The sequence below is a fragment of the Macrotis lagotis genome, chromosome 7, assembly GCF_037893015.1.
Source record: "Macrotis lagotis isolate mMagLag1 chromosome 7, bilby.v1.9.chrom.fasta, whole genome shotgun sequence".
In the NCBI taxonomy this organism is placed as follows: Eukaryota; Metazoa; Chordata; class Mammalia; order Peramelemorphia; family Peramelidae; genus Macrotis; species Macrotis lagotis.
Genome location: NC_133664.1, coordinates 62,246,054 through 62,271,452, shown reverse-complemented (window position 1 = coordinate 62,271,452; position 25,399 = coordinate 62,246,054). Strand labels below are relative to the sequence as shown.

General features: G+C 45.5%; 1 protein-coding gene across 1 annotated transcript; it reads right to left on the bottom strand.

Moving 5' to 3' along the window:
- Positions 1 to 3,428: 3,428 nt before the first annotated feature.
- LOC141493690 (pancreas transcription factor 1 subunit alpha-like) lies at positions 3,429 to 5,319 on the bottom strand. Its single transcript, XM_074195069.1, has 2 exons — positions 4,524 to 5,319; positions 3,429 to 3,713 (listed from the first exon to the last, which is right to left on the bottom strand). The coding sequence occupies exons 1-2, from the start codon at positions 5,317 to 5,319 to the stop codon at positions 3,511 to 3,513; spliced, it is 999 nt and encodes a 332-aa protein (XP_074051170.1). The 3' UTR covers positions 3,429 to 3,510.
- Positions 5,320 to 25,399: the final 20,080 nt, after the last annotated feature.

Sequence of the window (25,399 nt, the reverse complement as noted above, 5' to 3'; positions counted from 1 at the left end):
AGTAAATAAAAAGAAACTGTCAGTCTCTTTGAAGGTTGTGTTTAAAGGGACTTGCCAAGTCAGGACAGGAGAGTGACAAGATAGAGACCCTGGTGTTTTACATGCGAAGCCTGGCTCTTCCGCTTGATCTGCACCATACTAAAGGATGTGTTGAAGCATTGAATCACCTCCCCCCCCCCCAGAAAAAGGGGGGGCTCCAAAAGAAAAGGTGCCACCTCACAATGATTGTAGTGTTTTGACTCCGGAGTGCCGAATTGCTACAGCCAATTAAAATGAAGGTCTACACACACACACACACACACAGAAAACGGGGCAACACTTCCATAACTTATAATTAAGTTGGAGTACGAATAACAATTTGACTTTCTAATGAGTGTAATGAGATTACATGCCTGCTAGAAGCATTTGTGCAAAAGCGACTTTCTGTGTTTAACGAGGGCCTAATACTCAGGACAAAATCGAATTATTTTCTCTCTTCTCATTTTCCCTATTACCTTTTCTCCTTTTCCTGCCTCTTCTTTCCCTTTCCTTCCTCCCTCCCTGTCTGTGTCTCCATCTCTCCCTCTCTGATCTCTCTACCTCCTCTCTCCTTTCTGTCGTCTCTGTCTCTGTCTCTTGTATCTTTCAATTTTTGTGTCTCTGAATCTCTCAAGTCTCAATGTCTCTCCTTGTTTTTGACTATTTTTCTATCTGTTTTTGCCAGTCTCAAGATCTCTGTCTTTGCTGTCTCTGTCTCTTTCCCCTTTCCTCTCCACCTCTCTGTGTATCAATCTCTGTCTCTCTGTTCTCTCTTCCTTTCTGTCGATCTCTGTCTCTGTCTCTTATAGCTTCCAATTTCTGTGTCTCTCAGCCTCTCTTGAATCTCAATGTCTCTCCTTGTTTTATCTCTTTTTTTTCTGTCTACTTCTGTTCCTATCAGTCTCTAGGTCTCTGTCTTCTCTTTCTGTCTCTCCACCTCTCCCTCCCTCCTACAATTCAACCTTGATTGTAAAACCTTCCCAATCTTTCAGAGAAGGCAGAATACTCTGAGAATGGACAAAACTGGTGGGATATATGATAAGGAAGAATTTAAGGGCAGAGGAGGGTTTGCAAGTGTATCTGGGCAGCCTTCTCTGCATGAGGATGACTAGAGGGGATTTCCCCTTTAATTACTGTTGGATGAGGTCCATAAGCATCCATGGGAGCATAGGGGAACACTAAATGTGTCTGTAAGTAGGTTAAAGCGATTAGCATCCTGGCGACATATTGCTTCCGCTTTGCCAGTTCTAGAAGAAAGTGAGTATTGGGGGGAAATGACTAATTATACCTTGGCTGGCCAGGCATCACTTCGCTTCTGCTCATCAGGTCAGCTCGGAAGCATTAGAGTCCACGGCCTGGAGCCCCGGGTACCACGGGAAAATCAGCACCTGCGGTGCTGGCCAGCAGCAGAAGCTGCAGCAACTTGTAATTCCAGGGCCAGCACATGCCCCCCTCTTCTCCCTCTGCTCATCACTCCCCTCTCCATTCCTCACCCTTATCCCTAAGCAGGGGCCCAGCGGATTCTACTTTTTCCACTCAAATCTCTAGCTCATTGTTCCCTCTTGCATTTGCCCTGTTGGTCCCTGCAGTGTCTGGTCCTGAATTCCAGGGTCTTTAGAAGTACATCGGAGGTGAGTTGGCAGGATTATGGAGAGAATCACTGCCTCAGTCACTCAAGTCAGAGTTAAGGGAGGCAGGCAGGCAAGCAGGGCTTCAGGGCTGCCCGTGGGCAGCAGCTTCCCCTTGACCTCCATTTCAGCCATAAATCTTCCCCCTCTTCATCCTCCCCCCACATCCCAGGCTAGGTGGCAGTTTTACCAGCTTTCAACCCCCCATCATCTCTTCTGTCTCCTAATGTCTAAAGATCCTTTCCAATCCCTCCAATCCCCAGGTGGACCTCTAAATTGCTGACCTGCAAAAAAAAAGATTCTGTTGCAGTCAGATGAATGAAAAACAGGGAGGAAACTAATAAAATGGAATTTATTTATCTAATCTTTCTCTCTCCCCATTCATACCACATGAACTTTTTCTTGTTCCTCTTGGTCCCGGATCTCCGATTTCCTAAATTACTTTCCATTTTCCTGAGAACTATGATCAGACTTCCCCACTGTCAGTTTTTGTTCATTACTGAGATAATCCTTTCTTGTGTTCTAAGCCAGCCTCTCCTCCAATGCTTCCCCTGTCTATAGCAGGTCATTCTTATCTCCAGTCCTCTAACTGACCCAGGGTATCTGTGAATGCCTGTACAGTTGGTGGGCTCCACTTGAATTAGCCCATGAAAATTTTAGACATAGGACTTGACATAGGATGCAAGCTCACTGAAATGAACCAACACAACGATTGCTAAGATTTTAAATAGGGATTGAGAAAGTAAATGTCTTTTGGAAGCAAATAGATTGTGTGACCTGAGAAGAATAATAGAGAGAATCCCTAGTGCAAACATTCAGGCTGGAGATATGGAGGGGCATTATCCCTTAGGGGAACATTTCATATCTCAGACAGGAATATAGATTTAGAGGTGATTCCAGTAAAACCCTTCCATTCTACAAGTATGGTTGAGAGGGGTAAAGTGATTTGCCAAGGATGACATGGTTAATATGTGACTGAAGTAAGATTTCAAGTCTTTGCTCCTGGATTTCAATGATAGTGCTCTGTTGGTCAAGCAACTGACCCTTTAGGTTCAACTTGGAAATAAGTAGTTGAGTCAGGATTAGAATCCAGATTCTCTGACACCACCTCTACTCCCAAGCTCAGAGAATTTAGAGCTGGAAGGGACTTTAGTTATCTAGTACAACTCCAAATAGTTCAATCTTTATCATCTTATAGATACACAAAATGAGGCCCAGGAGAGGCACAGAACGTGTCTTGCCCCAACACTTGTCCTTACTTACCTCCCAGGACTTCTGTGAGACCAATAGGTGAAAATACTGTAAATAGTAAAGTACTCCATGGAAGTAAGATTAGTTTTCTTCTCTCCTTTACATTTCTTCCTAAAAGAATATATCCAGAAAGGATATAAATGCAAACAAACATTCACATTCATATTTTTTCTCCCTCTGACTTGGTTTAACTTCCCAAAGTGGATTGATCCTTCTTTCAGAAGTCTCTTTGGCCTCCTGGATCCTCCTGACTTAAGTAAATGATGTAGGTGAGAGGAGAGTGTAAATCACATTTATTAACAACATAAAAACCATATCTGGTAATAAATTATCATTTGTTCTGTCGAGAGTTTTTCCCAGTCTTGTAGAGTTCTGCCAAAGGTGCTGTGAAGATTATATACTATTGCATATTTTTTTAAAAAATCAAGATAAATTATATAAATTATGCTTTTTAAAAAAAGACAGTCTACTTCATTAACCGTTCTGAGTAATAAATAGATAAATAACAAACTGTTTGATTGCCATTAGGAAAATGTGATTCTTAAATTAAATTTACAAGAGATATTTACACCTGCCTGTGCACAGAGGCACAATCAGTGGGAGAGTGGTGTCCTTAGGACACAAAATCAAAGGGAGGTTCATTTTCTATGTTGTTGAGGGAGGATTTGTTGTTTAGTTTCCTGGGGTCTTCTGGAGTCCACACTTTCGCTGTTCGAATAATGTTTTGCTCTTTGAGTTGCTTTTCATCTGTCCACGAGAGAGAATGCCCTGCCAGGGGCGGAAGTCCATAATCTGGATCGCTGGGGGATGGGGATCCTAAGCAGATAAGGGCAAAAGAAAGAGAGAGAGAGAGACTGTAATTATCAAATCAAACCCTTAGTGTTCCCTTCTTGTCCCTTCGCATTCCCCTTCTTATCCAGTTCATTAGAGCAGGTGTCTAATGTACCTCGGAAATGAGCCTCTCCCCAGGCTCCTCTACCCTTCCTTGGGGTTTTTCTAGATCCCCCTTTCCCTTGCCCTGTCTAGAGCAAGTCTGTCGGGTTCCAAAGCCTTCAGCGGCCGCCTGGCGCACGCCCTTTTTAAGCTGAGGTCAGAGGGGAGAGAGTTTTTCTAGTTACTGAAAAGAGGGGAGGGACCGGGACGGAGGCGGGGGCGGGGGCACAGCCGCTAGTGAAAGTTAGCTGTCTTGGCTTTGCGCTTGTCCGAGTGGGCTCTCTCTCTCTCTCTCTCTCTCTCTCTCTCTCTCTCTCTCTCTCTCTCTCTCTCTCTCTCTCTCTCTCTCCCTCTCTCCCTCTCTCCCTCTGTCTCTGTCTCTGTCTCTCTGTTTCTGTCTGTCTCTCTCCCTCTGTCTCTCTTTGTCTCTCTGTCTGTCTGTCTGTCTGTCTCTCTCTGTCTCTGTCTCTCTCTCTGTCTCTGTCTCTCTGTCCCTGTCTCTGTCTGTCTGTCTGTGTCTGTGTCCCTCCGTGTGTCCGTTCCTGACGAGTGCCAGCGTGGGCTGGGAGGTCGGGCAGGTCGGGCAGGTCGGGGGTGGTCCGCCTTGGGATCTGGAAGCTCTCCTCTGACCGAGGTCTTTCTCGGCTCTGGGCGCCCCCCTCCCCCCCGCCCCGGGCTGCGGGAGCCACTTACGGGTGCCCCGGTGGCAGATGATGACCTTCTTGGCCTGGCTCCCGAGGCCGTCCCCTCCCAGGCCGCCTCCGGCCCCGGCTCTGGCGTAGCCGGCGCCGGCGCCCCCCCGCAGGGGCAGGTCGGCCTGGACCAGCTCGCTCAGGAAGTTGATGTAGCCGATGGCGAGGCGCAGCGTGTCCACCTTGGACAGCCGCTTCTCGTAGGGCAGCGTGGGGATGTGCGAGCGCAGCCCCTCGAAGGCGTCGTTGATGGACTGCATGCGCCGCCGCTCCCGCACGTTGGCCGCCTGCCGCAGCTGCTGCAGCTCGGCCTCGGAGCGCACCCGCCGCCGCCCGCCGCGCCGCCGCCACCGCGGCCGCCGCGCCGCCCGGACCCCCCGCAGCCGCCCCCCGGGGCTCAGGCCGGCGGCGCCCCCCGCGCACGGGTAGGCGAGGCCGGGCGCGGGAGACTGGGGGCCCGGGGAGTCCGGGTAGCCGCCGCCGGGGGGCGCCCGGGCCCCGCCGCAGAAGCCGCCGGCGGCCGCCGCCTCCTCGGGGCCCCCGGGCCGCGGCGCCGCGGGGGGCTGGCCGGACTGGCCGGGGGGCAGCGGCAGCCGCGCTCCGTCCCGGGAGTAGTACTCGTGGAGCTGGCGGCTGAGGAAGTCCACCTCGGCCTGCTCGTCGGCCAGCAGCTCGTCGCCGTCCTCCAGGGGGTCCCGGGAGGACTGGTCCGTGAAGAAGTCCTCCTCGTCGAAGTAGGGCGAGGGGGGAAGGCGTCCAGCCCCCCCCGGGAAGTGCTCCAGCAGCACGGCGTCCATGCTCGCCGCCTCCCGGCTCGGCGCTGCCGCCCCTCTGGCTCGGAGACTCGGGGCACCGAGGGGAGCCGAGGACCGCCCGCTCCAGCCGCGCCCCCCCGGCCCGCGGGCACCGGGGCTGACGCTGGGGCTGCGGGGCTGCGGCGGCGGCGGCGGAGCCGGGCGCTCCGGAGGGCTGTCGGGGACCTGCTCGGGCTGAGGACCGGCACGCGAGGATTCTTATAACTACATCCACAGGCGCGTGCCATGGCCCGGCCGTGCCAGCCAATCAGAGGGCGAGGGGTGCTTGCGGGGGGCAAGGGGGGGGGAGATGCGGCGGAGGGTGGGTGGGGAGGACGGAGAGGGGACCTGGAGAGCTGACGTGACGGCTGGCTAGTCCCCTCCCCTCTGCTGCTCCGAAGGCCTGGGGGAAAGGAGGGGCGGGGCCCTCCGGGGTGGGAGGGGAGCTGGGGCGGGGGGCCATAAAGGCCTCCCCTTCTCAAAGCTACCAGCTTTTGCACCTGCGCGCGCGGCCCCACTAGGGCACCTGTGGCTTGGCTTGGGGGTCCCCGAGCAGGAGAGGAGGAGAGCGCGTCCTCTCGTCCCAGGGAGAAACACAGAGCCCCCCGATCAACTCTCCCCCCACACCCCACCCAAGACTCCTCGGAACATCCGACAGGAGCTGGAGAAGCTACAGGATGTTCCATAAATAGAAGCCTGGGGAGCCCGGGAGCAGCTCTCTCTCTCTCTCTCTCTCTCTCTCTCTCTCTCTCTCTCTCTCTCTCTCTCTCTCTCTCTCTCTCTCTCTGTCTCTCTCTGTCTCTCTCTCTCTGTCTCTCTCTCTCTCTCTCTCTCTCTCTCTCTCTCTCTCTCTCTCTCTCTCTCTCTGTATGTGTCTCCATCCCTCCCTCTGTTTTGGTGTCTCTCTCTCTGTCTCTCTGGAGGAACTTTCCCCTCCCAGTCGCAGTAATCGGTAATGACATCCAGCACCAGACCGGTCTTCACTGCACCCATGGGATCGTGACCCATTGGATCGATTTCTTAAAATCGTAAAAACCAGTTCCCCCAGTGCCACCCATATCTAGTTGGGAAGTTCCTCTCACCGTGCTCCCGGTGGCCTTTCTGGGCAAACTGAGGGTGCCTGGGGAGATGGGAAAATGGGGTCGTTCCGCGGAGGGTTTGTTCTGGTTTTCTCTGCGTATCTGCTTCTCTGGGACAAGCCCCAGCGCCGATGGGCCCGGGGGGGAACCGCAGGAAAGGAGCTGGGGGAGGGAGATGCAGACAGAGACACAAGAAAAGAAGGTAGGTAAGAGGGTGTCTCTCAGGATCGCTCAGCAGGGAAGGCTCCTTCTGAGAGCAAGTAGGGATCCAAGAGCTCCAAGCAATGAAAGCTGATTCAAAAAGGATCATTTGAAACTTCTGGCCTTGTGTTTCTTCAGGGAAGGTAAAGGGAAAGTCCAAGTTAAACCGGCTCACCTTTCTGGCCTCACCAGGCCTCCTCTAAAAGCAAACCACGGCCTGCTCTTTGTGCGGAGGCTCCAATGTGGCCATTCGAGCACAGATTTCGATGGGCTAGGCTTCCCCCCAGTTCAAGGGCAGGAAAGGAATCCTTTATAGTTGGAGACAATTGCTTGATTGTCTCTTCATCAAAACACTTTTGGAAATAAAGTTGCAGGCTCCCCTCGGGGACATTTATGAACTTCAGCCGGCAGGCACGTGTTCATTCAAAAGAGGCCAGAGATACAGTAAGAAACCGAGGAAGCATATTGGTGCTTTCTTTTCTCAGACATTTGCCCTCCCTGAAGTTCTTGGGGCCTTACAGACTCCCTTTAGAAAACTAGAGCCCGCTAAACTGAACTGTGGCTTGAAAACATTGACTGGTGTTAGACATTTTATTGAGGTTTTTATGGGGGGGGGGGACTTCTAAAGTTAGCAGAATTCATTTCTTCAAATATGGGGAAGGGTGATAATAACGCTCCAAATTTGGGATTAAGATGTGAAATAAATCTCTAAAGGTATCCAATTTTTTCCCTTGAAGGTCTTTGAAGCAGGTCTATCCCACCCACAAAATTAGTCTTCTTACAGAATAAATAGTCACAGGATAATAGATCTAATATTGGAAGGGACCTTGGTCATCAGCTACAGTAGAGCTGTAAAAATTTACAAATGAGAAATTGTTTTTTATGGGGAAGGCACTATAGCTGAAGGTTATCTCATGTTAAAGTCCACCCATCTATCCCATAAGCATCTATTTTTAAAGTCTCTTAATGTAGGGGCGGCTAGGTGGCGCAGTGGATAAAGCACCGGCTCTGGAGTCAGGAGTATCTGGGTTCAATCTGGTCTCAGACACTTAATAATGACCTAGCTGTGTGGCCTTGGGCAAGCCACTTAACCCCTTGCCTTGCAAAAATATAAAAATATAAATAACATATATATAATATAATAATATAAAAAAAGTCTCTTAATGTGCCTGTACAATGGAAATAAAAAGCCAAAAATGAAAATCAGCTCCTTAGAAGAATTTTTCTTCTATTGGAGGGAAAGAACGATTACTCAGATAAGTCAATTCAAAAATATATAGGATGTAAATAGAAAGCATTCTGGAGGAGAGATAGTTCTTCATCTCTCCTGATCCCCAGGATCTTTTCAGAGATCACTAATAGCAAGATACTCAACAACCACATGAGCTACAGGAGGATGTAGTTCATGTGGACATATTAATGAAAACTTCCCCTTTTCCTTTAGTTTCCCCCTTCCACTATCTTATAATGTATTTTTTAAATGATGCAAACGTGGAAGACTCTTTCTCAGTTTACTTTAGTTCTGGTCCATTCATTCCAATGTCTTTTTAACCCTGTGGCCCAGAAGTGGTTGGGGAGTCAAGCCTTGATTTGAATCAATGAGATGGACATCTATTTTAGTGTTCTGATCATTACACAGGGAAAGAAATTCCTCCTGGATTTAATAGCAACCAACTTTCTTTGTATTAAAAAGTGGGAATTGGGGCAGATAGGTGGCAAAGTGGATAGAGAACCAATCCTGGAGTCAGGAGGAGCTAAGTTCAAATCTGGCCTCAGACACTTAATAACTACCTAACTGTGTGACCTTGGGCAAGTCACTTCCTTGCAAAAAAAAAAGTGGGAATGTACCTGGCGAGTACAAACATGCAGAAACTCTAGTAAACAACCAGGTTTCTAGACATTTCATAAAATGCTGATAAAACCAACCTAACATGATTGAGTAACAGTCAACAAAGAATCTCAGATAGGAACCAGGAAGTCTTGCTTCCAGTAATCTGGTACAATTGGGTATTGATGAGGTGAGGTCCTTGAGGAGGGGAGAAGAGACAGAAGACTAAAGAAAAGGTCATATTTCTTTGGGGGGGGATGACCACTCACTTTCCAGTATTCCTTCTAGAATCAACAATTGCCCCCCAAATTACTGTTGACTTGTTTGGGAGTGAGTTACATTTGCATAGTGTGTACACATCTGAACTCTTCTAATAGAAAGCTCTCCTTTCCTGATCCTTTCCTGGATTCCAAATAGATGGAAGAAGGAGGATGAAGTTTTCAGACACTGAGATAGTGAAATTGGAAGGAGGGAAAAAGGGGCGGGGACACTCACTGCCTTCCAGTCACAAAGGGGTCAAGTTCTGAAAGGCCTCCCACCAAGCAAGTGCTGAGAGGAGGAGGTACCACTAGGAACACCCAAGCATCTAGAGACCCTAATCATTGATGTTGGTCTTTGGGTACATAGGGTTACACAAGCAGGGATTTAAGTAAGATGTGATCTGCCCTTTATCTGGTTAAAAAAAAAAGGAGAGAGGATTCCCTTCCACTAAAAAGGATTTTTTATGGGTCACTGGAGGTCACTACATTGCAGACGCCCATCCTCCCTGCCCCACTAGCCTGACTGGTTAGATAAAAATCTGTGACTGGGCCTCATCCTGCATCTTCTGCTTGAAGGCCTAGGCCTTGATTACTTCTCATCTTAGCAGTCTCTCTTCTTTCTTTGACACCCCAGCCCCTAGTAGCGCACCGAGTCTGACACCAGCCCCAGTCAGTTTCTCAACCCCACAACCTAGGCTCCAAGACTGTCAAAGGGGTGAGGGGAGAATCGGCCCAGATACAAGGTGATTCTAGAGAAGAGTGATGTCAGAGAGGTGTCCATTCAAAAGTGTCCGACTCCTTATTCAGATATTTGTGAGGGGAAGGTGGTCATTGTTCTTCCAATCCCTACCTGCTAGTTTTTAGAGACTTTTTTTTTCTTTTGAAGTCCTCTGAAGTCCACCCCACCCTCTAAGTTAGGCTTCTCACAGAACAAATGGTCACAGGATAGTAGATCTAGTATTGGAAGGGACATTGGAGGTCAGCTAGAGCAGATCTTTAATTTTACAAATGAGGAAGCTGAGGTCTAGGGAGGTTAGATGAATTGCCCACGATCATATTGATAGTAAACATCACATGAAAGATTCAAGTCCAGCTCTTTATACTGTACCACACTTCCTCCCAGTCCCTAGGTCTGATTGGCTTCAAATTTCAACTGTCCCAGACTTACATTAATCCTATCCTTAGAACTCTTAGTATTAGATAGATTTGGGAAAGATGAATTGGGGTGTTTGGGAGTACAAAATAGGAGGGAAACCCACACAGGGTTTCTGGTTTCTTCTCAATCACTGTCTTTCCTTCTTACTCCATCTAACTCAGGTATTTCCAACTAAAGGCCTCCTACTTTCTTTACCTCTTGAAGTAAGACAACAGATAACAAATTATTCTCAGCCCCACCTCCCATCTGCCCACCTTTAATCTCCCTAAATAATACCTACCCTGTCACCTCCCATCTCCTCCTATGCAGAATTTATCCTAGGAACACTCATAAAATGGCTTGCCCCAATCTAACTTCTTTTTTCTTCATTTTTTCAATATACTTTCTTAGTTTCCTCTTTCATTGCTCATCAAAAAAGTACAAAATAATAATAATAATAATTGTTATTATTATTATAATAATATAAAACAAAACAAAAACCCCTATCATGGGAAAATGAATTAATACTAAGATGTAAATGGTCTATAACAATTTAAAGCATTCACCCTTCATTGAGAAATTTACATTTGTAACCAAGTAACATATCATGCTAAAGACAGAATCAGTAAAAATGACATTTCAGGTATTAACCAAAGATAATGGGAAAGGTATGCTGGGGCTGGGTGGGGGGGATGGAGTGAATGTCTTGTCTGTTTTTTTTCCTTTGTTGGTATTATTTTTGCCATCTGTAAAGTAAAAGAATTAGACTAATCTTATAGCTATAACATTTGCTACAAGATCCTTCACTGTCCTCTGTCTAAGATATATTTTGGAAGAAGAAAAATGGTTTCCCAGATTTATGAAATAGATAATATTTTGAGATCTCTACCCCTAAAGACCACTCTTTATATTTGATTTCAAAATAAAGAAGGGAAGGATGGAAGAAAGGAAGGAAGAAAAAAGAAAGAGAATGGTCCTGTTTAGAAAAGATAAATATAAAAGAAAAATTTTAGCACCTTCTCCAGAACATTGAATGGTCTCCAGTTTTCCTGTACACTCTTGTCTTCTTTCCATCTCCAAACTGTTAAATATTAATCTTTGTTAAAGAAAGACTCATGCTGATATAATTCTTCAAATACTCATGCTCTGTCATTCCAAGGTTTATTTGATAAAGAGCAAAGGTTTCTAGAGTTTGTCCTTCAATCTTGTTATTAGGGAAGGTATTTGAACTCCTGTAACGTCAACACAATAAATTATGAATAACAGAGGAAATCATCTGACACATTGGGTAGCTCTATGGAGACTCAATTAAGCAAACACAGGGTGAGAGAGTATGAACAGGTTATGATCTGTTAATAGGAGGACTAGTACTGGAGTACTGCAAGCAATCCAACCACTGTTTCTTGGCCATGGTGACAATTTCTTTCTTCCTTTCTTTTCTTCCTTTCTTTTCTTCCTTTCTTTTCTTCCTCTCTTTTCTTCCTCTCTTTCCTCTCTTTTCTTTCTTTCTTTCTTTCTTTCTTTCTTTCTTTCTTTCTTTCTTTCTTTCTTTCTTTCTTTCTTTCTTCCTTCCTTCCTTCCTTCCTTCCTTCCTTCCTTCCTTCCTTCCTTCCTTCCTTCCTTCCTTCCTTCCTTTCTTTCTTTCTTTCTTTCTTTCTTTCTTTCTTTCTTTCTTTCTTTCTTTCTTTCTGTTTTTGCAAGGCAATGGGTTTAAGTGGCTTGCCAAAGGCCACACAGCTAGGTAATTATTAAGTGTCTGAAACTGGATTTGAACTCAGGTACTCCTAACTCCAGGGCCGGTGCTCTATCCACTTCGCCACCTAGCTGCCCCATGGTGATAATTTCAATGTGAAGTTGCAAGGAAACAATTAATTGAAAAGAAAATTTCATTTTACATTCCACATTTTAATAGTAGTTTGCATATTGTTATAAATATTAAGGTTTGTGAAGCACTTAACATAAACCAATCTGTTGTGATTGTCACAACTCTTTGAAGCAAGTAATATGAATATTCTTATTCTCATCTTATAGAGGAAGAAACTGAGGCTCAGGAAATGAATTACACAGTTCATGTACCAAATAACTGGTAAAACTAGAATTTGAATACAGGTCACTTTTATCTAAATCCAATCCAATTCAATCCAATAAACATTTATTAATTATTAATTATGTTCAAGAGGTGGTAGCTGGGAAACGTACACCATCACTACTAACAACCCGAAAATCCTTGCCCTCAAAGAGCTTACTCTCCACCACAGAGTTACAATATATATAAAAGGTAAATGTTTACATGATTAAGAGAAAGAGTGCTCTAAGAAATACAGAGAAGGAAAAGCTTCTCATGATAGGTAGCACAGAAGTTTCCTCTTAAAGGGATTCTAAGAAGTCAATATGAAGGGAGCCTAAGACTTGACTTAGAGTTAGAAGCTGAAATATTGAGTCAGACAATAGATAGTTACTTAAAAATACCAGTGATTGTTTCAGATACAGAAAGACTCTGCCCTCAAGAGTTGACAGTCTAATGAGGGAGACAATTCATGAAATGCGATTTCAGGGGTGGGGGTAGGGAGTCTTAATTTATTAGATGATTAATTCCTTCTGTCAGAATAGGAAATAATCTGGGAAAGTGTGGACTTCTGAGCTGATTTCATCTTGCAGAATTCTAAGCTTCTGAAGATGCTGACATTCAATTAAGAATTTAGGTGGAAAATAAATACTGAATTTGAAGATTAGGCTAATTTGACTAGAATTTTGAATGAACAAAGGGAAATAATGCTACCAAGTAGAAAGTAGACTGGCATTCAGAACACTTGTTTTCAGAACACAAAATGCCAAAGATAGCTTATCCTACAGGGAAGTGGAAGGTTCTGAGAATGGTTGATGAGAAGAGTGATACAATTCAGACTGCAACCTTAGGAAAATCATTCTGATCATTATATGGGGGGGGGGTTATTTTGAAGAAAGATTTAGGAAGGAAGAAACTGGAAGACAAGAGTTCTATCTAGACTCTCATAATAATCCAGGAAAGAAGTGTTAAGAGCTTGAACTAGGATAGTGTCAAACACTTTTGCAATCAAGAGGTTGTTGTTAACCCAGAGGAGAGGAAATGGAAGTAATAACTGATAGCCTTTTTTCTCCCCAAAAGTTTGATTATGAAAGTTAATAGAGATATATTTTGAGGGGATTCAAGGGTTTTTATTTTTAGTTTCTTAGCTTTGATGTTTGTTGTCGTTCCATTGTGTCTAACTCTTGGCAAAGTACTGATTTGCCTTTTCCTTCTTCAGGGAATTAAGACATAGCAAGGGTAAATGCCTTGGCCCAGGGTCACATGGTCCATAAGTGTCTAAGGCCAGATTTTTATCTCAGGTCTTCCTAACCCTAGACCCTACAATATCTCCACTATGTCTCCCCTACAGGAGACATATTTTGACCAAATATTCCTCATCACTTGGTAACACGTTCCCTTATGCTACCTTGATTTCTAGTGATAGTATCCTCAAACTTAACCTAATTTCAGCATAACTTTTGCCCTAGCAAAAACAGCATAGCTGTGGTCTGAGTCTTCACTCAGCTACTCTTGAGATGAGTCCTGAAGTTTATTTCAAATGCACTGCTGGCTATAAAATCTTCTGATCCTCTAGTGGCTCCCCATTCTGACCTTTTAAAGATCACAAAGTCATATTCATCTTCAAAATCTCTTACGTAAAAGTGGGATGGAAAAAGGCAAAGAATAGTCATCAGTCACATATTGACCTCAGATAGGTAGAAGGAATGCTAATTCTCTCATAGGAAGGTTTTGTTTTTTAAGGGATTGTGGAAACTTAACCAAGTTTGGAAAGTGTTTATACACACACACACACACACATATGAAAAAGACATGTATTTATGAATATATGTATATGTATATGTATGTATTTCTGACTCCAGGTATAATACTCTATCCTCTGTCTCACCTATAGTGAGGATGGAATTTAGATTTATTAGAAGTGAGATGCAGGGAGAGATGTAAGGAAAGAAAGTTTTGGTTAGATCAGGGGATTTTAGGTGCTCTATTTCATTTTCCTTATCTGTAAAATGAGCTTGTTGGATTTAAAAAGTTCTAAGGTCTCATTTAACTCTACATGTAGAATCCTATGATCCTACATGCACATAGATCCAGTTTGAAAGCGTGATACATTATCATTGGGGTCTAGGTTCTCTTTTTCATTTGGGATTCTAGAGATTCTAAGACTCAGGCACCTAAATTGAGATCTGGTTATTAGGGCCAACATTTTCCTATCAACAAACTCTGTGGTGAAATATGGCTAAAATCAGAAGGCTATTCTCTAGCACTGATTCCCAAGTAGGTACTCCCCTTCCCCATTCAGCTCCCTAAGGAAGATAATACCATAACCTGTGCATGGACCTCTGATATATTTCACTGTATCTTTGCAAAGATCAAATTTCTCCTTAATTATTTCCTTAACTTAAAATATACTACCATCCTCTCTCTGGGACATTATTTGGCTCTTCCTTTTCTCTTTGTTTTAATTTGTGGAGATAATTTATTGCCTTTCAGTTATTGGACCTAGGTTTTATTATATTAAAAATAATTGCTTTACATTTTTAGAATCATCCAACATTGAATATGGAAATAGGACCTTTGGGAATGAATGTACTGTTTCTGACCAAGTGACTTTTTTCCCCCCCAAAAGATGTTTTGAACATTAAATAAGTAGTCTTGGATCAATGAGAGAGCTTTGATCAGTAGTTATGCAGATACATTTAGATAGAGAAACCTTATGTTAGGAAAAGAGAATTGGAGCAAATTGATGGTAAGCCATGATGCTGATGATATAGAATCAAAATCATTTAAAGCTAAGAGACTCCTGAAATGACCAGACTAACTCCAATAGTCCTGCTGCTTCCTATAAATCAGGCCCTGGGATGGAAGGATTCTGGTAAAGACAAGTGAGAAGGATGCCTTGAACAAGAGACCCCTCACTATAATAAACATAATTGTGCAACTCACACCTCCAGTCATTTGGTTGCTTGGTGTGGTCCTCTTCAATATCAAATGATGACTACTACTACTACTACTACTGCTAGTAACCAGAGAACAGTCAAAACCGTTCTGAGCTTCTTATCTATGTAGTAGATAAGTAGTAGAATGTAGTTGGATTATATGATGCCTGAATTTCCTCATAGTTTGAAAACTCTAACTCTCAGAATCCTGGTCATATCTAAACCCTTTGGTTCACCCCACCCCAAACCCAGGCTTTTCAGTTTTCTTTTGTATATAATCTTCCACTTTTAAAATGTAAGGAAGCTCTTGGGAGCAGGGATTGTCTTTCTTTTTCTTAATTATACTCCCAGTTTATCACAGAGAAGTTGCTTAATAAATGTGGTTTTTTTTGTTTGTCTTGTCTGGCAATGGGATTAAGTGACTTGTCCAAGGTCACATAGCTAGTAAGTGTCAAGTGTCTGAAACCGGATTTGAACTCAGGTTCTCTATGTACTGTGCCCCACCAAGCATCAGGTACAGGTCACTTATCCTTGTGTGGTTTGTTTTGGGTACTTGACTTCAAGGTTAAAATGTTGCCTCAGGTCTAATATGCAATGACTCAAAGTTGGGTTTGAGAAGGCACTTGCATTCTTAGAAAATCAAAGCATTTTTGTAATTTTATCTCCAAAAGTGAGATTCTGGAATTTCTCTGATTGACCAAACAATGGAGATAGTGACTTCAACATTGCTGCCAGTGTGGATATGATGATGATGATGTTTATCCTTCATTCTAGAAGATGACTACAACATCAGGGAGGTGATGCCATGACAAGTATGTGAACTGGATTTAAGTGAGGTGAGGTTGACTCAATCACCACCCTCACCAGAGACATCAGGGTCCAGAGTTCAGATATGGAACAGGGTGACTGGAGATTGGAGATGGCCCTAGATGTGAGGCAATCAGGGTTAAGTGATTTGACCAGGATCATACAAAGCTAGTGTGTTTCAAGTATCCAAGACTGGATCCAAACTTCTGTTGTTCTGACTCCAAGGCTCATGCTCTATCCACTGGGCTACCATGCTGCCCCACTTCCAATGTTATGATGGTATGAAGAGGGAACCCTTCTCTCCAGGCCCAACCTTTTTTGCCAGAGTGGGGGAAGAATGATAATAGGCTCCCCATCTTTGGGACCATCAGAGGAGCATTTGTGGTTGATGGGGAAATTCTGCAGATACATCAAGTTGGATTGGATGGCCTCAGATGTGATTTTAAATTCTGGTTTCTGCAAGACTGTGTAGCCCAAACCCAAACCAATGTTTTAGGAAGAGTGTGAATCATCACAAGAGAGAAGAGTTGCATAGAAAGGAACAGGGACAGAGTTCTGGAAGGCTCCCTGGTCACCTCTGCTCTAATAGTTCCTTGCACCCCTAAGCAAACCTCCTTCTTTTGACAGTTCCTAGCCCTCCGTGGAACAAAGAATGCTTCTGGGGTAGGTTCTACTGAGTATCCCAAACCAACGTTTCAGGAAGATTGTGCATCATCATGAGAGAAGCGTGGAGCTGAGAGGGATAGGCTGGAGTCCTGGAGTCCCCAGTCAGCCCTGCGCCACCTGGCCTTACCTGCAACCCTAACAAATTTCCAGGAAGATTCCCCTTTGCCAGTTCCCGGTCCTCTATGGAAGTTGGAGTGCATCTGGAATAGGTTCTAGCCTAAACCCAAACCAATGTTTTGGGAGGCTGGGCATCATCACAAGAGAGGAGAGTTGGGTTGAGAGGGGCCGGCTAGAGTCCTGGGAGGTTCCCCAGTCACTCCTCTGGGAGCTCCTTGCAAACCTATGCAAAATTCCCCTTTGCCGGTTCCCAGCCCTCAGTGGACCAAGGAGTGCTACTGGGGCAGGTTCCAGCCTTCTCGGAGCCCCTTCTTCCCTTAACTATGCCCTAAAGGCCTTCCCCTCAGACGCCCCCTTAGGTCACGTCGGGTCTGTAATTAATGTCCTAATTATCCCCCCCCCCAGCCCTTGCCAGTGCCCCCCGCCCCCGCCCCAGCCCCCCGTGCTTTCCTCCCGCAGCTTTCCTCAGTCTGGCTCTAGCGGAGCAAGTCTCGAGCAAGCCAAGGGAGTGTGGGGGAGAAAAGAGGGGAATAAATCGCGGCAGGAGTGAGTCGGGGCGGCGGTTGCTGCTTGGCTCCCCGGCCCCTCTCCCTCCCTCCCCTTTCTTTCCCCCTTCCTCCCCCCTCCCCCCACCCCCGGGGGCGCTTGTATGGGAGGCACCTGCAGCACGGGCAGCCGCCGAAGCTCCCCCGACACAAGGCGCTGGTACCTGAGCCCTTGACTGGTAATGCACCATAAACAGGCTCCTTTCAGGCCCTTTCATATCGAGATCGCGGAGGTCACCGCGTGTACAAACCCCTCTGTGTCCGCCACGTCTCCCCGGGCCCCGGGTGCCCGGGCAGCAAGCTGCAGAGCACGCCAGTCCATGGGAATCTTAGCACTTGTGCTCTGGCGGGGCGGGGGAGGAGGGAGAGGGGGGCTGAAGAAGCCCGGGCTGGGCATCGGGGGCAGAACGGGGGGGACCAGCCCCGGCCCTCCCACCTCCCTCACCCCTCCTCGCTCCCGCCTGCTCCGCTCTCTTAGGCAGAGAAAGCGCCAGTAAGTGGAACAAATGAGGTGCCAACGCCCTCCAGACACGGGCAAGTCAAATGATCTCGCGGAGATGCCGCCTCCCACCTCTCCCAAAAGGTGTCCTTAGACATCTGGACCCACACCAACCGCCGTCCCTCCCCCACCCCCCACCCCCGCCCCCAGGTTGTGCTCCCCCGGGACTGGCGGGGGTGAGGGACCGCGCGCCTGGGCCTGTGCTCATCGCGTCCGTCTTCATAGACAAGTTTATTTTCTCAAGGCAGGAAGGGAGCCTTTCGCTCAAGGGGAACGAATGGGCGCCTCACGTGGGCCCTGGGTGGCGGAGCTAGGTTGGCACAGAAGGCATGGAACCGAGCGTGGGCGTCTGAGGCAGCCCTGGTGGGATCCAGATGGCAGAGAGCTAGCCAATAGGTGGCACATAGACCCAAGAAGCAGCTGAGAAGTGGGAGGAGCAAGGCGGTTCCGGAACCGACCGTATGCCATGTGGGCATTCACTTGGGGAAAAGTGTCGGTCCGCTGAAGGAAGCTTGGCTCCAAGTCTCCCGACTGGAAAAGGCGCACGGTACAGTGCGCAGGGGCACAGAAAGACCGAGAAACAGCCAGAGATAGAAATAGAGAAAGAGAGGGACGGAAGGCAGAGGGAGGGAGAAAGAAAGAGATACGGAGACAGAGTCAGACACTACGATCACCTGTTCTTGAATTTCCATTTATGGGTGCTAGCCCTGGGACTGCGGTGGGTAAAGCCAACAACTCATCTCCAAGTGGGGGAAGAGAGGAAGAGAGAGGCTGGGATTTGGAGTTGGCACCCATCAGGACAGGGCCGTCCCCTTGCGGAGGGGGCAATCCCAGAGATGTGGAAAACCTAGGGGCTCAAGGCCGCTGTCTTCCTTCGGCCAATGAGACCGCCGGTTTAGAAAGGGGGCGCAGGCCAGCTTGGCTCGGACCTGAATTTAAATCCCTTCATAGTCACTGACATTGAGGCTGAGTGTCAGAACTAGGAGACTCTATGGGGGCCACCTGCTCCACCTCCCCGCGCGGCTTCACAGTGTCAACTTCCCCAAAGCCCCCCGGGTTAGTAAGTGCTCGGAGAATCCAGATTCGAATCCAGGGCCCCGGGGCCCCAGAAGCACGGCGGCGCCAGCCCTCGAACACGGGGACTTGCTAAGGACTGGGGGTACTAGAAGACCTCTCCCCGCTACTCCACACGCAGGCCGCGCGGAGCCGCAGCGGGAGGGGGCTTGGGAGAAAGGGGGGCCCCCCCCGTTTGGGGAGGGGCCCTCGGGGCGGCTGCGTGGGCTAGGCGGCCGTGCGCTTGGCCCCGGCTCCCTAAGCTCCGGTTCGCTGGTGCAGGGCTCCCCCTCTAGGCGTCGGCATTGTGCTGAGTTACCTGGGAGAAGTTTGGCTTTTGTACAGGGGATCCCCGGGTCCCCTGACCAGTGAATGCAAGTCCTGCCTTTCTAAGAGACGGGAAGCCATCCATCCAAAGAGGGGGTGTCGCCCGTGATCCCGCGGAATAATGAGCCCCATTCTTGCGCCTTTTCCAGACACCGAAGCACCGCAAGAAGTGAACGGCATCCCCTGAATGGGGCGGGGGGGAGGGGCGGGGAGGGGGTTCCAAAGGCGACACCTGCAAGAGCTGCCGGTTGCGAATTGAATGGCTTCAAGAGGCGAGCGGGCCAGTACCTGAGCGCTTTTCTCTGCCGGGAGACATTAGTGACAGGATCTCTCAGGTCACCCTGCTTGGGAAAAGGAGGGGCGGGGGCAGGCGGGGAGCAGGAGAACGGGGCGGGGGGGGGGGGGAGGCCACCCCACCGAACAGACCCGGCAGCTAGGCGTTTGTCTGAATGCTCCAAGCTGCAGTCCGGGGCAATCCATGGGAATCTCGCCACTTGTGCTCCTCCGAGTCAGGAGGGGGCTGTACTTCCCTTTCAGAAAGAGACACAATTAAGCAAAATGCTCAATGAACATTATAAATGATGTGCAATCGCTCTGGAGATTGCCTGGCAAATCAAATTATATGGTTCCTCGAGGACGATTTCCATGTGCTTTTAGAACTTAAACAGGTATTTGCAGATTCTTAAAAAAAAAATAAATAAAGACCCGAGGGCGTCCAGAGACCCTGGAAAGTGCCGCTGAAAGAGGCCGTGTTGAATATTCACATGTCTCCTTTTGTTAGCTACTGAATTTCACAATGGGCATCGAAGACACATTTTTTACTGTCTTATAAACTGCAGAAGAAGGCGCCGCGCTAGCCTCACCAGAAGTTTGCATCTATTACCATTCACAATGACTGTGGGACTCTCCCTTCTGGGAGTCCCTCTGCCTCCTAGCATTAAAGACGCTAACAGTTTTCTTATAATACGTGGACTGAAATCTACAGTCCTTCTGATCAGCTCGACCAGGGATCCTGGGCCAGGACTGAGAGCTTTGGACTCGGCTCTCCAATTTGTTCTATGGGGTGGGTGGGTGGGAAAGGGTCAGGGTCTCTCCTGGGCTCCCAGCCACGACTGAGGCTGGAGCTGGAGAAGCCCTCTCCTTTCTCTAGGCTCTTCCTGGCCTCCATGAAAGAACTAGAGAAAGGGAGGCCGGATGTTTTGGAAGCTCCTGGTGAGCGCTTCAAGACTCTTGGAGAAACAGAGGAAAGCCACTTCGGAAAGAGCTTCTTGTCCCTCGGAAGGATGCTGTGTCCGAGGGAGGAAAAGCAGGCTGGCTCTTTCCTCCAGGAGGAGACGCTTCGAGGGGCGGGGGGGGGGGGGGGGGGGGGGGAGGGAGGCCAACAGGGCTGCGGCCGTGGACACGTTCGGCTCCCACAGTGAGACAGTCTAGCGCTCCTGGGTCTGCGCTTCCCTCTGGAGAGATGCTGCAGCTGGAATCACTGGAGTCGCGCCGGCCCCTGCTGAGACCAGAAGCCGGGCAGGAGGCAAGAAGCTGCCACTAGAGAAACGTGCAAGCTGATTGGGGTTTTGTTTTGGGTTCTGTGTGTGTGTGTGTGTGTGTGTGTGTAGCATGTAACAAACAAATCAACAAAACCCCGAGTCCTGCATATATTATACCCTAGTATCGAAAATAGTTTGGGGTGGTGGAAAGGAGAGAAACGTTTTGTGGTATTGGAAAATGTAGGTTTAAAGGAAGAAACAACAGCTTAGAATGGAAGGAAATTGGGTTTTAGTTCGTGCTTTGCCCCTAACTTTCAACGTTATTGTGGGCAAGTCATTGAACCTTTCTATGTCTCAATAAAGAAAGGATTGTTGCGAGTAGTCAATGAGAATTCCCAAGATTTGGATTGTAAACATTTAGTAATTTATTGCTATAGGTGTTTTTTTAGGGTAGTTTGAAGATCTTTAAAGCCCAGTCATCAACTAACCACGTGTAAAAGATAGATCTGTCCCTTTTCCTGGAAAGTCAACAATCCAGGCAAGTTGGGCTCTGCTTCTTTTTCCCTTCTTGCCTACAGTTCTCCATTTCCTCATTGTTTTGTTATGGGGCCAGGAGAGAAAGCTTCCCAGCTATGCAAGAACAAAGGTCTCTTCTAGAGGGCAAGCGGTCAGAAGACAGAAACCATAGGAAAACCAGACAGATTTTAAAAATCTACCCTAATTTATCCACAAGGAAATTTATGGGTATCTGCAATAATATGACTTTGCAGCTTCCCAAGGTTAATGAAGACATTTTATGGGGGGACAGATTTTTTTAAAACCAAATACTATTGAGGAAGAGTTACACATTAATGGAGGAGGGGAGAGGGATATACAATTAATCTAAATTCGTCCAATCAGATAGTCTGATAATTCAATACCATATTCTCTTTGGGTCTTTCAGTAGTTACGCTATAAAAAGATCTGTTGACATTCTAGAGCAAACGGAATCCTAAGGAAGTAGAATCTAGGATAGTTTAAAAACAAACCTGATATATGTAGAGATCAAAAAAACATTATAAATAAAAAAGGAAACTGAATATGAAAGTATTGTATATTGGAATGAGTTCTGAATTTGTAGTTAAAAGAAATGGGCTCAAATAATGCTTATTCTCACTTATATGGCTGTGAATTTGTAAATTTCTCATGACCTCAGTTTCCTCATCTGTAAAAAGAGAGAGTTGGACTAGGTGGTTTCTGAGGTCTCTTTCATATCTTTATCTATGATCCTATGTCAGATATAACTTATTAATATGGCTACAAAAATTGAATTATTGCCAGCCTTTCTTCCCTAGTTAAGTGCCTGAGATCTGAGATCCAGGTATGATCACTGAGGATCAATATGAAGAGCAGCCAACAGTTGACTTAAAGGCCTGCAGTTCTTTTCACTCATTTCATTTAAAAGCTCTTGGTAAAATAGATTAGATTTCTGAGTGAGGCATTCAGAACCTGAACAATACCAGGAAACTACAGTACAAACTTTTCATACACATTTTCATCTTTGACTGGAACAGGGGACAAAGTATATATACTCATAATCTCATTGGGTAAACTTTTCTATGAGAAATCCTCCTGTGTAGTGCTTCCAGGTGCTCTGGCCATGGTGCTGAAGGTAAGATTCCTGAGGGTGAAGAAAACTGTAGAGGCTGCAATCTAGAATCATAATAACATTTTGACATTATGGAAAGAGAATAAAATGACCTACCTTTATATCTTTGGCAAACTGGTACCTTTCTGGTCTTCTCATTTTGGGGGTCCCTTTCCATTAAGTTTCATATTTAGCCATTTGTAAGTGACAAAATGTCAGCAGGTGGATTTGTGGGGAAAGTATTCAACTGTTATTTGAAAAACCTGGCTTCTAACATCCACTCTAACACTGACTAAATTTGCAATCTTGGGCAAACCTCAGTTTGCTCATTTATAAAATGGAGCTAGTAGTACTTTCTTTGTCTACCTCACAAGCTTATTTTTGGGAACTAAAGAGATATAATTATATGTGAAATATTTTTATATTAATGTGAGAAGACAAATTACTATTTATCAAAGCAGCAGCCCAGTTTCAGAATCTAGGTTAGACTACTTACTAGTTGTTATCTTGGTTAAATCATATAACTTCGATGGGCCTCATTTCATTTACCTGTTAACATAAGGTGCTTGCATAGATGATCTCTAAGATCTTTTCAAAATCTAAAGTAATTGGAACTGAGAACTGGATTGTATAATATAACCTGATATCCCATAGCATTTAGAGCAAAAACTGGCTCTGAATCTGAACTTTGGGAGATAACCTGTTAGGGGAAGCAGGTCAGAGGAGGTCAGTGAGAATGAAAAAAATTGCAAAATAGTCAAAATTTACTGATAATGCCTTTGATAAAATACATCCTTGTTTCACTTCTACCTTTTGTCTTAGGTCTTCAGTACTTTCTTACAGCCCCCTGAAAAACTTTTCCTGGATCTGGATCTTCTGAGCCTCTGGAAGGTATATTTTTTTACTTGATATGTCATTCCACCCCCTATTCAATAAAACTGGTGGCTTCTATTACCACCAGCATAAAATTTAAAATCCTCTATTACCGTTTAAAGCCATTTACAATCTAGTCCTACTTACCTTTTTAATCTTTTTATGTTCTATCTTCACAAATCTACAATCCAGCAAAACTGAGCTTTCTATTTCTCAAGTGTGACACTGCTTCTCCTCTCTGTGCATTTTCATTGACTATCTCCATACTAGAATGCTCTCCCTCCTCATTTTTACCTCTTGATTCCTCTGTATCCCTTCAAGACTTAATTCAAATGTCACCCTCAGGAGACCTTTCCTGGTCCTTCCCCATCATTCTCTACCCTGCTAGTGTCTTTGCTCTGAGATCAACTTCTATTTGCATTGTATACACCTTAAATATACAATTTTATTTTGCATATGATGGAGATCCTTGGGCTTGAATCACATTTATGCCTTCCTTTGCGACTGAAGGACTGAACAAAATGCTCAACACTCCTTTACATGTGAGCACCACAAAAGCTAACCCAGGTTCAAGGCACAATTTGAGTCAACATCTATTCAAGTCACAAAGGCCCACTGACATTGCTCTTTTACAAGATCAACCATAGAACATATTAGAAAAAAAAGAAAAAAGTCATTTAATTAAACATCACAGAAAGATAAATAACAAGAAAAACTTGCCCGTGCACAGAGGAGAAATTTCCTGAAAATTCACAGATGAATCATGGTAGAGAAGAAACATGTTGTAGGGAACAAACATGGAAGAGAGAGAACTCAAACTCCTAGGACTATGTCCCGGTGGGGAATACTCTTTGCTTCTGATGCAGACACAGTGCCACAAGTTACTAGTGTCTTCTGCTCTTACTAGTGTCTATGCTCAAAAAACCCTAAAGAACAATAAACCATGCATAAAGATCCCTGCAAACTACATAATAACTCAATTAACATTAACACAATATTATTTATATCTTGTTGTATTTTTATTTAATTTGGTTATATATTTCCCAATTACATTTTAATCTGATCAAAGCAACACTCAGGAGCATTGCAAGCTCACACTGGGTTACATCTAATACCACTGTGCGTGATTATCATCTATGGTGCACTGACTTTTGCCAGTTCTCTGATCTTCTATGACAGCTATGTTTTTAAATTTTTTACATTTTTGAGTGTCTTCTTGCCACACTTTAGTTTCACTCCACTGTTCCCACCTCCTAGATTTCCACTGATGCTAACTTTTATTCTACCTTTTACTTCTGAGAGAGAGAGAGTGATTATTGCTCTCCTAACTTATAGATCAAGGGGATATTTCAGCTCTATTGTACATCAGATCAAGCAGAAATGTTGAGCCTTAAGATGGGACTTCCTTTGAAGACTGCCATTCATTGAGTTCTATCTTATATTTGACTTTGGAAGGGTTCTTCCTTTTAAATACTATCATGTTCTTGTTCACCAGCCTTGGTTTGTGCCTATCACCTTGGGAGTTTTGCTTAGTAAGACAGAACATGTGGAATGGAATGATCCATGTCCTGCTTTGATGCACAATCCAAGCTTATTACTCTTCCTGCAGGCAGACAGAATGGATGAAAAAAAAGCATAAAGTGCTTCCTAAGCCCTGGGGATACAAATAGAAATTTCAACAGTCCCTTTCTCATGGGTCTCACAAGTATAGGGTATGAAAGAGAAGATACATGAAATTTCATACAGAAATGAAGACTACAACTTCCAGGAAAATCCCTCTTTTCCAGAGTTTCATCAGGCCATCCTCTCTTGGGTAGGTTGCAACTTCTATTTAGCAAAAGAAACTGAGACTGCCATTTCCCCCAATTTTTGAGAAACTTTGGTAGGTAGGGAGGAGACAATAGGGGAAAGCATAGAATGCCACACTAAGTCATATTAAATCCCTGGTATACCACTCCAGTCCACATTCAGGGACAAATAGAAGTACCCTCTGGTCCCCTTCTTGAATTAAAAAGGGGAAAATTCTCAATCCAAATTTACTTCTGGTCTTCAGTTTTATATCTTTAAAGCAAGTATTTCTGTATTCACTATCCCAGAGATAGGTAGTTATCACTCCCTTTAAGGGTTTTAGGAGGATTGTGAGGGATTGGCATGTCTCCCTAATGTTATCAGCTCAATTCTCCACCATTTGTATCTTCTCAATTTTAAACCACCGATGACCAACACTCCAATTTCATTTAGAAAATTAACAAATCAATATCAAGAAACTTCCTTCTCAAGACATTGATGTTGGGCTGACTACAAAACCTATCAAGAATTTGAGTCTGCCATACTTGGGTGGCTTGTCCTTCTGACTTTTTAAAATTAATGAGGTTACAGCCCTCAGCTTCTTTCCCTTAGAGTGAAAAAACAATTATTAAGGAAAGGGACCAAGGTTCATTTTTATGGGATCAGATGTTGACCTGGAAGGAGAAGGGTCCAAGGTGTAACTTCTTGCATCATTGGGTCTCATAATGTAGCATCAAGGAAAGAGAGAAAACCAAGAGAAGAACTCCAAACAATAGACAAAGGACTAAACTGA

Coding starts and splice junctions, on each gene's coding strand:
- LOC141493690 (XM_074195069.1), bottom strand. CDS start 5,319: ATGGACGCCGTGCTGCTGGAGCACTTCCCGGGGGGGGCTGGACGCCTT. Junction 3,714..4,523: donor CATCTGCCACCGGGGCACCC/GTAAGTGGCTCC, acceptor TTATCTGCTTAG/GATCCCCATCCCCCAGCGAT.